Source organism: Vombatus ursinus, unplaced genomic scaffold, assembly GCF_900497805.2.
Source record: "Vombatus ursinus unplaced genomic scaffold, bare-nosed wombat genome assembly UNPS02014801.1, whole genome shotgun sequence".
Lineage (NCBI taxonomy): Eukaryota > Metazoa > Chordata > Mammalia > Diprotodontia > Vombatidae > Vombatus > Vombatus ursinus.
In genome coordinates this window covers 3,033,878-3,048,969 of record NW_020954579.1, presented here as the reverse complement: position 1 = coordinate 3,048,969, position 15,092 = coordinate 3,033,878, and the positions used below count along the sequence as shown (strand labels likewise).

Here is a 15,092-nt window from a genome sequence, read left to right as displayed (position 1 = left end):
GCCTGTTTGGTATCTGGGCTTTTAATTCAAATAGTTCCTGGCAGCTTCATAGAATTCTGGGCCTTGGAACAAGAAGACAGGAGGATGGAGGTCTGCGGGTTGAGAGCTATGATGGTTTAGTGCAGATAAATTGGGTTTCTGCCAGCATCCTCAGTTGGGGCACAGGCACTAGGAGATGAGGAGGCGGTGTCCCTCCCAGAGGACCTGGAAATCATCCTACTGATTCACTAATGGATTGGGCCTGGAAACAAACTATCCCACTGCCTAATTTTGTCTGTTGAAAAACCAAGATACATACTGTCCTCTCTCACCCTTTCAAGCATCTGATCACATCTTTTCTTATTTGGATAGAAATTTTGGGGCGACTTGATAGGACCTCTCTAATTTTTTAAGACATCTGACTTGGTTTGGATCCTGCTCATTAACCTACAGATTAGCACCTAGCCTACATAAAAGCATAATAAAAATAACAAGAGCTGGCATTTACAGCCCAGTGAGGGAGGTATTCCTCCTTTTAGAAGTCATATCTCTACTTTACAGAAGAGGAAACTGAGGCTAGCAGTGTTAAGGGACTTGCCTAGGATCCTACATCTAGCAAGTTGTTTGAGGTAGGATGTTAACTCATGTTTTCCTGATTCCAATTCCTGGGTTCCAAGCATTACACCACCTCATTGCCTAGCAAACTATGACAATATGGCACACTGGTTAGGTCATCAGATGTGGGCACTCTCAGTGACATGTGTGACCTAAGGAAGCCACTTCCCTTCTGCATAGAGTACAATAAGGAGTATTTTTACATGGGTGCATGCACATTCCCTCTCCACCCCCCCCCCAATATACAGTGTCCCAAAAGTCTTTAAATTACACTAAGACTTTTGGGACACTGTGTGTATACACATAAGTGTGTACATATCTATAACTACCTATGCATGCAGACCAAAGGTTTCTTGGGTGTGAACTCCCTCCATCAATGCAGATCTTCACTCTTCCTTAATTTAGAGTTATAGTCTCGTAGTTCTAAAGCTGAGAAGGAATATAGAGACCATTTAGTTCAATGTCCTCCTTTTTCAGATGAGGAAACTGAGGCTTAATAAAGTTAGTGACTTGTTCATGGTCTCATTGTCAGTAATGTTTTATCAGCAGGAAATTAACCCAGGTCTTCTTGATTTCAAAGCCAGCTCTCTCTTCAGTATTATATGCTGCATCTTAAGTTATTTTTAATAAAGACTTATGCTTAATGCCACAACATTCCAGTCTCTGTAGTCCATAGGTATTTCTTTTGTGGCACCACACTCCATGTGCTCTGGTACAAAATGCTGAGTGGGGAGGGGGGAACAGTCGCACTCAGCCAGCCCAAGCTGGCGCCAGGGTCCCTCCCGTTGGACTAAATGACATCAAAGGTCCCTTCCAACCTAATTCCATGATTCTGTTTCTTCTTTCCCAATCCTCTTCTCATGTCATTCAGACTCATAGGACAGATCTACTGAGGGAAATAAGCAGATCAACTCTTTCCACTGTATTGCTAAATGTATTATTACCATTGTTATCACCATTGAAGAAGTCTTGACTTCTTATATATAACAGAGTGGGACCCAATGGTCATGCAGGTGCATCACACTTTATAGCTTTTCTGGGAAATTGTACATATATAGAATTTTCATAAACTGAATTCTGTCTTAAAAAGACAAGGGTGAATAGCTATTTTAAGGACCTCTGCACTGAAAGTGAAAAAGCCTTTTAAAATGCAAAGAAATATCACCTGATTTGTCCCTTTGGTGTGCCTGGCTTTTCTGCAAACAAAACAAAACAAAGCCAATGTTAAGAAATGGATCACATCTAAAATTTATTGTTGAGCCAGGAATCTCCAGGTATGACAAAGGGGATGATTTCCAAAGTGACACCAAGGTGAGATTAAATCCTTATCCTTTTTCCTTCCTCTGGTAATTCTCACTTCTCCTTCTCTACCTTCCCCCCCAAAAAACTTTTTCTCCTTTCCCCCCAGTCTAGGCAGCTAAAGCTACTAGCCTAGACATAAAGCTATCTTTTTCTCTCGATTGTTTTAAAAAAGCAATAGCTTATAGTTCTATAATAATAGTGTATAGACAGGACTCTGAGGTTTATAAAGCAGTTTACATATGCTGTCTTTTTTTCTTCTTTTTTTGTCACTTAATAGTATTTTATTTTTTTCCAGTTACATGTAAAGATAGTTTTCAACATTCACTTTTATAAGATTTTGAATTTTTTTCTCCCTCCCTCGTCTCCCCTCTCCCCAAGACGGCAAGCAATGTAATATAGGCTATACATTACATATGCTCTCTTATTTAACATTCACAACAACCCTGTGAGATAGGTAGCTACAGATATTATTTACTCCTATTTTAGAGAAGATGAAACAGGCTCAAAGATAGGAAGTGACTTGCTTAGAGTCACACAGCTGTGAAGTGTAGGTAGGATTCAAGCCCAGGCCCCCCCCCCCATTATGAATATGGCACTTTCCCCCTACTATACTACTCTGTAGCATTAAGGATATACAACATTTCCCTCAGGACAACTCTATGAGTTGGTATTGGCTCCATTTTACAGATGAAGAAACAGAGAGCTGACCAAACATTACATCTCGGTAGAACAATGGAGTCAGGGCTTGAATCCTGGTCTCTGAATTCCAGATTTCTACTGTCTTTTCACTATTTCATGCTTCCTCTGGACAGGGAGGTCTGGGGTTCCCTCTTCCACCTTGCACCCATTGCCTGTGCTAAAGGAAAGAGAAAATTGAGGTGAGCAGGGGGTGTGCCCAAATGGGAAGTTTCTGAGTTCAGCAATCTCTCCTAATTGTGTAGGAGGTTCATGGCTCCCGTGAGAAGCCAGATGAAAGAGAAAAAAAATAAGGCTGGGGCCTGACTGTCAGTGATCCCACAGGGATCTGCCATTGAGAGGCAGCCTGGTGCAATGGGTAGAGATAGATAGAGAGCTGACCTCTGTCTTAAACTCTCAGTATCCTAAAGCAACTAAGGTCAGAAGTTGCAGAAAAAGTGCTAATCTACATTGGAAGAGGGAATTTACTCATCTGGGAGGTTCCTATAATAATGAAATCACAGATCTAGTCCCTATCCCTTCTAGCTTCAATAGCTACTCTGGTGCAGCTAGGTGGTACAGTGGTTAGATCATTGGGCCTCCAATCAGAAATACTCAAGTTCGAATCCGGCCTCAAACATTTACTGGTTATGTGACCTTGGGCAAGTCATTTAACTTCTGCCTCCGTTTCCTTGACTATAAAATGGGGATAATAATAGTACTTACCTCCCAGGGTGTATCTGGCATATGGTAGACACTTAATAAATGTTTTTTCCTTCCTTTCTTTCTCCCAAATTTTGTTCCCTGCCTCAGTTCCCATGATGTACAGTTAATCCAAATGAGTATTTGGGCTCCCACCAGGTATGCTCAGCCCAGAATGGCAGAGCAGTGGAATCTCTTAATCATAGATGTAGAATTGAAATGTAGAAATCAAGTCTAAGCCTCTAATTTTATTTATTTATTTAATTTTTTTTTTGCTTAGGCAGTTGGGGTTAAGTGACTTACCCAGGGTCACACAGCTAGTAAGTGTCAAGTGTTTGGTCTGAGGCTGGATTTGAACTCAGGTCCTCCTGACTTCAGGGTCGGTGCTCTATCCACTGCGCCACCTAGCTGCCCCTAAGCCTCTAATTTTATAGATGAGGAAACTGAAGTTTAGGGCAGCGAGGTGACTCAGTGGATAGAGTACTAGGCCTGGAGTCAAGCTCATCTTTGTGAGTTCAAATCCAGCCTCAGACATTTATTAGCTGTGTGACTCTGGACAAGTCACTTAACCCTGTTTGCCTCAGTTTCTTCATTTGTAAAATGAGCTGGAGAAGGAAACGGCAAATTGCTCCAGTATTTTTGCCAAAGAAAATCCCAAATGGGATCCCCAAAAGTCAGATATGACTGAAAAGGATTGAAGAACAACAAAACTAATGCTTAGTAAAGAAGAAAGAAAGACAGACAGACAGACAGACTTGCTCAGGGTCATAGAGCTAGGGAGGGAAGTGGCAAAACTGGGATTCTAACTTGGGTCAAATAATCTTAACTTAATGTTGCTATGGTGCTTTAGGGTTTACAAATCACTTTCCTCAAAATGACCTTATGAGGTAGGAATGGCAAATATCCCTATTTTGCAGAGGTTCAGGGAGGTTAATTTACTTGACCATAAGTATCAAATACAGGTCTCTCCTGACACCAAAATCCAGCACTGAAGAAACTGCTTGCTTTGGGAGGTCCATACAGCTAGTAAGTAATAACTCCTTTCTCATCCAAGACACCCAGGATGGACCCCAATAGAGAAAGGAGAGACATCCACAGCCCTGCTACCGGTGCCAGACCAATATGAGGTACCTGGATAGTCAGAGAAAACAGTCTATGTCGGGCAGAGTGGCACTAATGTTCCCTGCCATTTTCATTCTTTGTGCCCTTAGGCAAGTCATTTAACCTCTATCATCTGTTTCCTCCTCTGTAAAAAGCAGGAGTTGGTCTAGAGCAGCAGTCTCTAAACTTTTTTGAAAGCTTATCCCTATAAGCATAAAATGTTTGAGTACACCCCCAACATATGGCTATTTATTTTAAAATTATGTATGTAGACAGCTACACTAATATATATATACATACATATATCATAAAATATATGCAAAAACAAAATTTAAAAGGATGACAAAAATGAAATGAATATTTTAAAAATAATTTTTATTTTACTAAATTTACAAAAGCTTTTTTAAAATTTTCGCTAGAGCAATTGTAATATTTTAATGAAAACAATGTCATTGAATCTACCTATTTGTTTAAATTTTGGGTGAAACTTTTTGTGATCCAGTGATTCAGAGGTCTGGTTCTAAGTTCAGTGTATTATGATTCTTGGTTTTATTGGCCACCAGTGTTGAAAATGATATTTCCCAAAGATACAGAGAGACAAATGGAAGAAGCATACTATTAACTACTCTTACTAAATCATAATCACTCTTTAAAAATCCTATCTACCCATTATGCAAAAATAGCTGGTTTTCTAAAAAAAAAATAAATGCTGCTAGTTAAATTCCATTTTCCCTAATGTCAATCATTCTTGCAAATTAGTCAGAAAGTGTTGCAGTTTTATATTTTTAACAAATAGGTTCACAATTCATCATTTGGAAGATTTTTGAGTAGGATGGAAAATTCTGCTTCCAAGTTCTTGAAAGTGGGTAGATATGAGAGTTTTTATAGGTGACACACACATCATTTTGGTAACCCAAGCTTTGTTTTTAAATGTCTGGCTAAGCATGATTACTCCATATTATAATTGGGTAACATTTTTAGACACAATATACCCTTAGGTAAGGGTTCATTATTAATAATAGTGGACATAAACCTACATTTTAAACAATCATCTTGATAATGTAGAATTTTTAAGTCACCTTATCAGATCATTGTTTTTGCTTCCTCATGTGACTGATGAACTTGGAACTAGGAGCAAGAGAAGTTTGGGTTGTGCTTTTTGTTTGTTGTTCTATTGTGCTCAAATAATTAGTATTACTTGATTTCTTTGCAAGAATCTTTTTGAGGCACTTGTCCATTCTGTGAGGGGTAGTTTATTTAAAATCAGATAACATAATCCATAAATCCACTTCATTAGCTGCAATATATTACAACAGGCTGAAAATTAACCAGTGGGGTTGATATTCAACCCCTTCCCATTGTAGAACTCCAGCCCTCTCCCCTCACGATACCTTGCCTTACGGTAAATGACCACCTGATGTATGGACAGAGTGATGGCACCCAGGTGGATTTGTAGATTCAATATTAGCAAAGCTTAATGTCTTATATTTAATAATACATATAAATAAGCTATATTTTCTTCCTGTACCCCATTGCATCATCTTGTGCACCCCTTAGAGCAGGGGTGGAGAACTTGAGGCCTCAAGGCCACATGTGGTCTTCTAGGTCCTTGGGTACGGCCTTTTGACTGAGTCCAAGTTTTACAGAACAAGTCCTTTTATTAAGGGGATTTGTCCTGTGAAGTTTGGATTCAGTCAAAGGGCTGCTTGTGAGGACCTAGAAGACTACATATGACCTGGAGGCCAAAGATTCCCCACCCCTGTGCTTAAGGAGTGTACACCTCATCTTGGAGATTATTGGACTAGAAGATTTCTGGGGACCTTCTATCTCTAAGTCTAGGAAATTCTGAAACAATTTTCATTGCCTCCTTCTTAGGGAGGTTGGGGGTGGAAATGCTCCTTAAGTATGTGGTATCAAGTTGGTGGCATCAGTGAGGCGATGGTGAGTAGATGCCTCCCTCCCACTGCTTGGCTGGCAAATACAGTCAAGAGTACAGTAGTTGCCCTTCAAAAGAAATTAATGTTAGCATCTCCCCTAGGATGTAGAGATAGCACTTGGTGAGATCTCATTCTGGATCTGTGGCCACCTTCTTGTTCCACTGGACGCACCCATCGGTTCTGGAGAGGGTAGATGAGAAGTAAGGGGGGGACAGGATGGGGGGGGCTCTAGGAGAGCAGCCAGGCTAGGGTGGTTAAGAATGGATTTAATCAGTCTACACTTTAGGTTCCTCCAGCCTGCCTCTATCTGTCCACAAGAGGGCGCTGTTTCTCCTTCGGTTTTTAAAGCCTCCAGGCTGAAACCTTTTCTACTGTCACAATTCCTTCCCAGAACAAGATCCCTCCCCCTGCGTTCTTAGTACCTGCCTCCTATTTCTTATTCTGGGCGAAGATGGCTGCGAGGGGGTGTATTTCAGGGTCAATTTTAGGTTCTGAGACGCTAGTATGATGGGTTGTTTTCTTATTCCCAACTCTCCTCCCTACTCTCCCACATCTCCACTTTTAGAGGGAATTAGATTTGGCTTTATCATCCTCTTCATCACAGCATTTGGATTTGGAAGAGACCTTAGAGGTTTCACATCCAGGATCTGCTACTTATATACCCAAGTGACTCTGGGTAGGTCATTTGCCCTATCAGCCTCAGTTTCCTCCTTTATTAAAAAAGTGGATTTAGATTAAATGTGCCACCCAGCTCTAAATCCTATGACCCTTGATGTAGAACCAGCAATTGGTGTCAATCTCCACCGAGAATTGGAGTTCCCCTGGCACGTTTGGGGAGGGAAACGAAGACCCTGTTCAGGCATAGCCACCTATTGATAATTTCTCCCTCATCTCCAACCACCACTATCTAGGCGAGAGAGAGAGAGAGAGAGAGAGAGAGAGAGAGAGAGAGAGAGAGAGGATGTAATGAGATGTGTGGAAGGAAAATAATCAGATAAGAGAAGAAGGTAGGAGGGAAATGAAGGGGCTGGAGCTTTGGGGGCAACAGGGAAGGAAGGGATGAGGGATATAAGATGAGATGGAAAAGAAAGGTAGAGGGGTGTGAAGGGACAGGATGGATGTCTGGGCCAGAGGAGGTGGGTCAAGAGTGCAGGAAGAGGTGTGGAAGAGCAGTGATGTGGGGGAACTTTCTGGGAAATGGGTGGGAGCAGGATTGGGGGTAGTAGTCAGGGGTTTTGTGTGTGTGTGTGTGTGTGTGTGTGTTTGTGTGTGTGTGTACTAGTGTATTGTGGACTAAGGAATTTGGCCGGATGGGAGTGTGAGCTCATTTCCTCTCAACTTTTTCAGGAACTGAGGGCACCACAGGCTGGAAAAAGTGAACAGGGGGCACCCCAGCAGTCACCACCCTCCTTCCCTCCCTTTGACTCAGGTCATGATGCCTGATGCCAGTGGCCAGATTCTTAATCAGTCTCAGACTAGTGAATTTCATTCCCCCCTCCCCCCAAAGCAGCTTGTTTGTCCAGGAAGGGGAGGATACACTGGAGAGACAGAACACTTGGGACCATTCAGCAGCAAGGAGGAAAGAAGTGGGGGTCCATGGCCTGAGGAAGTGACAGGAGAATATAAAGAACTGGCAAGAAAAAAATGGCCTACCACTACAGCATGAAGGATTGAAGTTAGACGGCGAGAATGATTTCCTGTGTTAGGGAAATTCATGGGCTAAGATGCTCTGAGTCACCCCTCTATGTTCTTGAGGCTGGAAGCTTGGTGAGGAGGTGGGGATTGGAGCCATTACTATATGGAGCCATTTCCACATGGGCATATGGTGAAAAAGATAACCTCCCATTCAGTACCCAGGTGCTTTGACATGAGGTTAAGGGCTATATTTCGGGGCAAAAGGGGGGGGGACCAGGGATAGGGCAGAAATTATAATAAAAAGACTTTCTCCACCAGATTAAGGAACCCCAGATAAGAGTAGAATCTCTCCCTGGGCTTCTTAGTGTTAGCACTATCCTTGCCCCCATCTTTTTTTTAGCTCTGGAGATTCATATCCTGCTTTGGCCCAAGGAATGGAGGGTTGGGAGACACTGGATACAACCAAGATATAGAGAAAGGGTTTGTTCTTTCTTGTCTCACTGGGAAAGGGCAAAATAAATAGAGAACCAATGAAATTTCTTTGCTCCTGAGGTTTTGATTATGAGTATGTATAGAAGGTAGTGGGAGGAGGGCTGTTTTTACCTATTCTCCACATCTCTAGGCCATATTTCTTTGTGTGGACCCTGAATCCTTTCCTTTAATCATCTGGAAGCACAGGAAGGTTATTAAATCTACAAAGGGGTGGAAGGAAATGAAAGGAACACTGAGTTTCATGTAGCAAAAAAGATAGAGGTTAGCTTGTAGGAAGGACTTACCAACCTGAAAGGTCAGGTGTAACCCAAAGAATCTAAGGTTTCTTTCTTCTTCACCCTCCCCGAAGGGGTAGGAGCATTACCAGGCTGGACTAAGGATAGAGGGTTGAGGGATTTCTAGGTGGTGGCTGGAGGGAGGTGGATTTCTGACACACCCTTGGGATGCCCTTCTAGGCAAATCTTTGTGACTGGCTCAGTGTTAGACCGGAAAACACTCTGGGTGCCTTATGTAGGAGTCCAGTGACTCACAGGTATGTGTCTGTGAGTATGTGTCTGTCCAATATTTCATCTCTCATCTGGCACTCACCAGTGGGGATAGTAGGAGATAAAGGAATTATGGGGGTAGGAAGGAATTTAAGTAGCAGCTTTATATCTTTCTATTGATATACTTCCTACTTCCTTATACTACCTCTTTTTTTATGCTTTTTTTGGGTGAGGAAATTGGGGTTAGGTGACTTGCCCAGGGTCACACAGCTAGTAAGTGTCAAGTGTCTGGGGCTGGATTTGAACTCAGGTCCTCCTGACTCCAAGGCCAGATCTCTATCCACTGCTCTACCTACCTGCCCCTACCTTTTTCCTTCTATTTCACTGCATTACCCTGACTCCCAAACACACATACCTGAGGAGGAGTGGAATCAGGAAGCCTGGTTTAGAATACTTTCCTGGGGGAACTGATGATCTATGGGGAATACTGCATTCTTTCCCATAGTGCATCACCACCAAAAGATAATAGTACTCCAGTTAGGATTCTGACTGCCTCTCTCTCTATCTCTCTCTTGTACGTGAGTCTGTCTTGGCTCTCTCTATGACTTTGTGTCTCTGTTCATCTCCATGTGTCTAGTATTTAAGAAATGCTCTATCTACCCCGTTTTGTAAATGTCTATATCTTTCTATTTTTCTCTTTTGCTATTTCCCATACCACAGTCTCTGCATCTGTGTCTGTTTCTCTGTATTTCTCTTTGTCTCTCCATGCCAGTTTTGGGTAAGGTGTCCTTGACCTCTTTGCCCGACCTCACCAAGCTCTCTATCTGGGCCATTCTGGGGGAGGCAAGTTTTGTTTCTCTCTCTCTTTCTCTTTCTCTCCTCTCTTCTCCTCTCCTTTCTTCTTCTCTCTCTTCTTCTTCTTCTTCTTCTTCTTCTTCTCTCTCTCCTCCCTTTTTCTCTCCCCTTCTTCCTCTCTTCTTTCCTTCTTCTGTCTCTCTCTTTCTCTCCCTTCCTCCCTCTCCATCTTCTTCCCTCCCTCTCTGCCCCTCCCTCCCTTCCTGTTTCTCCCTACTCTCTTTCCCTCCCTCCCTCTCTCTCCCTCCTTCCCTACCAACTTTCCCTTTCTATCCCTCCCTCTCTGTTCCTTTTACTCTCTCCCTCTCTCTCGCTAGCTCTCTAAGCTCCATTCCCTGGTCTCTATCCTACCCATCCCTTTGCTGCTTTCTCAGCCCCAGGGTTCTGTCTGTTCTATTATCCTGCGGGTTCCGATGAGCTGGGCAGGCTCTGAGCTCCGTTTCTATCGGGGCAGAAAAGTAGGGTGAGTTCTCTTCTTGTTTCTCTCTTCCAGTTTCTAGTTCCTCTATCAGTCTCCTCTCTCTGGGTCTCTGTTGGTTCTTCACTTTGCTCTGTGGGATTGCCCCTTCCCTACCAAGATCTTCACCTCCTCCTCCTGGGGCCCCTTCCTATCCCGCCCAGGTTCCTCCCACTCCCCGCCCAAGCCACGCCCACTCCTCTCCAGGCTCCGCCTCTCCCCTCCCCCTTCCCTCTCCCTGTCCCTCCCCAGCCCTGAACGGGCCCCAGAGTCGCCGCTGCTGCCCGATGAATGGAGTCACCTTCTGCCTGGTCGGGATTCCTCCCCGTCCGGAGCCCCGGCACCCCCAGGTGAGAGGAACTGGGAGGGAATATGGACGGGAAGCCTGGCGCCAAGGGATGCAGGGCATGGGCAAGGCGAGTGATGCTACCCAGGAATGACACTACCACCTCACACAGAGTTCACCCAAGTGAGACCTGGGCATAGGGGGTACCCCTTCCTGGGATGGAATTGATTGGTTGGCAACTAGGGGCTCTGGATCCTGGGTCAGGATATGGGTGGAAACAACCCCTGAAGCTACTAGGTCTGATCAAGGATGGGTATAGTGCCAGGAGAGGAGTGGGCACCGAGAGATGGCAGAGAGTGTGGGCAGTAGAAATACTTGCCCAGGTAAATGGTGAGCAGGCTGCTGGAGTGGAAGGGGGAGGCCCAATCCCTTTGTCCCTCCGTTTGCCTGCCAGCCAGGCAGGGCGACTCTCACTCCCGTTTCCTCTGCCCGAGTTTTCTTTTTCCGTTGGTGAGGCCCAGACACAGCTGGAGAGGGAGAGAGTGGGGGAGGGGGCTCCTTTCAGACTGGATGTCCTCTCCAGGGCAGGCAGGGCAGGCAGGGCAGGCAGGGCAGGCAGGGCAGGCGTTAGGATGCCAGGCTTTAGGGCTTAAGAATTGGGGCTACTTCCTCTTCAGGGCTGAGGGCAGACTGGTCAGCTTCCCTCCCCCCATAACTTACAGCCTCAGGACATATGGCTCCTCACTCTCTGGGGGAGTCCCCTGCCCCCACCCTTTGCTCTTGGGCTGCTTGTCTGGGTGGGTGGGTCTGGCCTGGAGGTGCCAGGGGGATTAGTCAGAGCTGTGCTGCTCTTCCTCCCTTGTTTGGGTTCTTTCATCTACCCAGCTGCTGAGGATGGGGAGGGACCGTGCACCCAAAGGCACCATCCTGCCTGGATGACAGAGAGGGCTAATCTGGGGGAATACCTTTCTGTCAATAAAGGAACCCTCATCATCTCCAGCTAGGGACCCCTCTGATCAAAAACCTCACCTGTCTTCCTTAGAGGGTTTTGTTGTGGTTTTGTTGACTGGAAAGGACATTGGAAATGAGGGGGCATTTATTTGTGGGTAACTGCTATATTGTCTTCATAAAAGGATCAGCCTAATGGGCTCTTTCAAGTTCAAAAATTGTCATTTACTTCCCTGTACTATCAGTGTAGCCCTGAGCAAACCAAGTTACCGTTCTCAGTCTCAGTTTTCTCATCTGTAAAATGGGGGTAATAATAGCACCCACCTCCCAGAATTATTGTGAGGTTCAAAAGAGATAACCTATGTAACGTGTTTTGCAAATCTTAAAGTGCTATATAAATGTTAGAGCTATCACCATCACCATCATCATCATTATTATTAAGAGTGGCTACTGGGTATGGAAAACACCATACCAAGAATGATTCAGCTTTGGGGTCTTTGTTGGATCCTCTTCTTTAGAACTAAATTCTTAGGGACCCCCCCCCCCGCCTTAACCTTCTTTTTATTTAATGGTTGAGATTTGGTGCTTTGAGAATTCTGTGCCTGTGGGCTTGCGTATGTCTTCCCAGGACCTGTCGATGAGATTCTCATCTCTGGATGACTATGCCGGCCTGCCCCCTCTCTTCATTCTCTCCCCTACCTCCAAGCCTAAGTGTGTTTCCTAATTACGAACTTGAAATTCAGGATGAACTGGGGGGGCGGGTGGGTCATTAAACATGAGTCCTTTGGATATACCCCCTTCTACATCTTCAAAATTGGGGGTGGTTGGGGTGTGAGCCTGTGTGATTGTCCCCCTCAGGCAAAGCTACAGCCCCATTATCAAAAGTGTTGGGGTTGTTGATTTGATGTGTGTTTTTGCATATGATTTGCTTCACTTTTATGGGACAATCCCTTTCACCCCAAACCTGGTCCAAAGGCTCTCAAATCCCAGTCTTCCTAGTGCCTCTTGTCTAGCCAGGGGTAAAGTGGGTAATAAGGCTAGTTGAGATCAACCCTCTTTCCCCTATTTGCTAGGCACCTCCTCTTCCTTGGCCTTAGAGAAATTTTGGCAGAGTTGTCAGTTCACTCTGGTACCTTCTTGGGCAGGAACGAGGCAGGGGGGATAGGGGAGTAGTGTTGGGAAATTGGCAGCAACACCAGGCTCAACTGGGCATGGAGTTGGAGTGGGGATTGGGATGGGTGGTGAGGAGACCAGTTCCTGATCTTCACTCAACTCTGTTTTGAGGATTTTGTTCTCTATCTCCCTCCCCCACTCCCAACTGCAGCCCCAGATCTAGGTCTGTTCCCAGCATCCTGGGAGAGATTGGTCTAGTCTGGGGAGTGAGTTTGTGCTTCAGAATGAATATCCTGCCCTTTTACTTCTTCCATGCCCTCAAGGAGCATGTAAACCCCTGCTGCTTGGGTCCTCTTAGGGGTGTGTGTGTGTGTGTGTGTGTGTGTGTGTGTGTGAGAGAGAGAGAGAGAGAGAGATAGAAAGAGACAGAGACAGAGAGACAGAGAGATGCAGACATAGAGATAGAAAAGGAAGAGAGAAAAAGACAGAGAGAGAGAGAGAGAGAGATTTAGTTCTAGGTACAGAGTAGGGGGATGGATGGTTTCATTTTCCAGTGGAGGAATACTTCTTGTCATGCATGACACGACAGGAAGAAATTTCAGTTTTTAGCATAACAGATTGAGGTTAGATGTCTGGAAGGGATAAGGCGAAATGATGTACCAGGAAAAGCCCTGGACCTTTAGTCCATAGACCCGAGTTCAAATCCTAGCCCTGACACTAGCCCACTAGCCTTGTGAGCCTGGGTAAATGATTAAACTTTTTCTGAGCATAAAGTTCCCTTATCGGTAAATCAGGGAAAGGTAACATTTTCACTGTCTACCTCTTCTGCTTTATAAACTGTAAAACTAAAAGGCCTGAGTTATTGTTATTATCAAGAAGATTTTGTAACTTGTATCCCTGGTGCCTCGAACAGCACCGGGCCCATGGCAGCCACTTAATTGATTGTTGATTGGTTGATATAGAGGACTGTGAGATGGGGAGAACAAGAGGCAGCAGAATCTCCCATTCTAGAGTGTTAGTTTTCCATGACTAGAGGGGGTTAGACGGAGCCCTGAGCAAAGGCAGAGTAATGATGAAGGTGATCTCTCAGAAAGGGGTAAGAAAGGAAGAAAAAGGAAAACAGAAAACCAATATGAAGAAACGATTGCTACACCTCCTTGGGCCTCAGTTTTCTCATCTGTAAAATGAAGAGTTTGAACAACTAGATGATGTCGAAAGCCCCTTCTAGGTCTAAATTCTATTAGTGTTTAAATGATAGGATCATAAATTTAGAGCTAGAAGGGACCTTGAAGTAGGAGTGTGCTGGAGCCAGCTTAAACTGGATTTATAAGAACTGACTGTTCAATTTTCACTGTGCTCATTTATGCCTTTGAAATTGACAAGCTACACATCAGGGCTTGATTTATTGTTTTGTTGATTATCCACACCTAAGAAAGTAATGGAGAAAATATAATAATGCAGAATCAACTGAAAATTGTGTAGTGCATACATCCCCTCTGCCAAAAGCTGGTTGTTAAACATTTACCAGCACAGCCCTGCTTAGATGGCTCGTTCAATCTACATATTTTTTCTTTCTTTCTTTCTTTCTTTTTTTGCAAGGCAATGGGGTGAAATGACTTACCCAGGGTCACACAGCTAGTAAGTGTCAAGTGTCAGAGGTCAGATTTGAATTCAAGTCTTTCTGCATCCAGGGTGGGTTCTCTATCCATTGGCCCCTCAACCTACACGTTTTTCAAATGAGGAAACTGAGTCCCACAGAGGTGAAGCAATTTGCCTGGGTCTAAAGTCTAGCTTTTCATTACAATGCCATCTATGCTATTTAGCACAAAAGTAATCGATGAAGATAATTTGTTTTTAAGACTCAGTCAACAAGTCTATTAAGGCACCTACTATGTGTCAGGTACTATGCTAGATGCTTGGGGATATGAAGAGAGAATCTACATTCTCCATTCTACCAGGGAGGGTTCGAACAGCACTTCCACCTGCCTTTGGTCCCTTGTCTAAGTTACATCTTCTGCATATCTGATGACCACCTTCAATTCTAGGATTTTGTCAAGGGATCACAAGACTGTAGTATTTAGAGCTGGAAGGAACCCTAGAGGTCATCTGGTCCAACCTCATTTGACACGTGAGAAGGCCGAGGCCCAGAGAGAAAATCACTTGCCGAGCCACAAAAATAGTAATGGAAGAAGAGGTAGAATTTGAATCCAGGTCTCTCTGACTCCACATCCAGTACTCTTTCCATTCGGGTCAAGGATGACTAAACCAGGTCTTTCACCCTTCAGTCTGGGCAGGGAGAACAATGCTCAGTATTCCAGGAGATGGTGGGTACTGTTGGTTAAGGCTCTTACTTCTTTTCTGACCCTCACAGGCCCTATCCACTTTGGGGTTGTCGGTGGGAGCTGGGGCAAAGAGAAGGGAGATAGTCTAATACAGCTTGCAGAGGTGGAGAAGAAGAGGTGAAACCATTGACTGAAAGGATTTTGGATTTTGCGTGATTTTGAATTATC

The 15,092-nt window shown here is 44.4% G+C and overlaps 1 protein-coding gene across 2 annotated transcripts in view; it reads left to right on the top strand.

Moving 5' to 3' along the window:
- Positions 1 to 1,851: 1,851 nt before the first annotated feature.
- The window catches only part of ARHGAP23 (Rho GTPase activating protein 23), a 121,359-nt gene continuing 108,118 nt past the window's right edge, over positions 1,852 to 15,092 (top strand). The window contains exon 1 of one of the 2 annotated variants that reach the window (XM_027872995.1): positions 1,852 to 1,905. Coding sequence is in view for 1 of the 2 variants with exons in the window: in XM_027872991.1 (XP_027728792.1) it covers positions 10,523 to 10,585 (63 nt within the window). In the remaining variant the exon portion in view is untranslated. Of the gene's footprint in view, positions 1,906 to 10,498; positions 10,586 to 15,092 lie in introns of those variants that run through there. The other variant, XM_027872991.1, reaches the window with a different exon arrangement.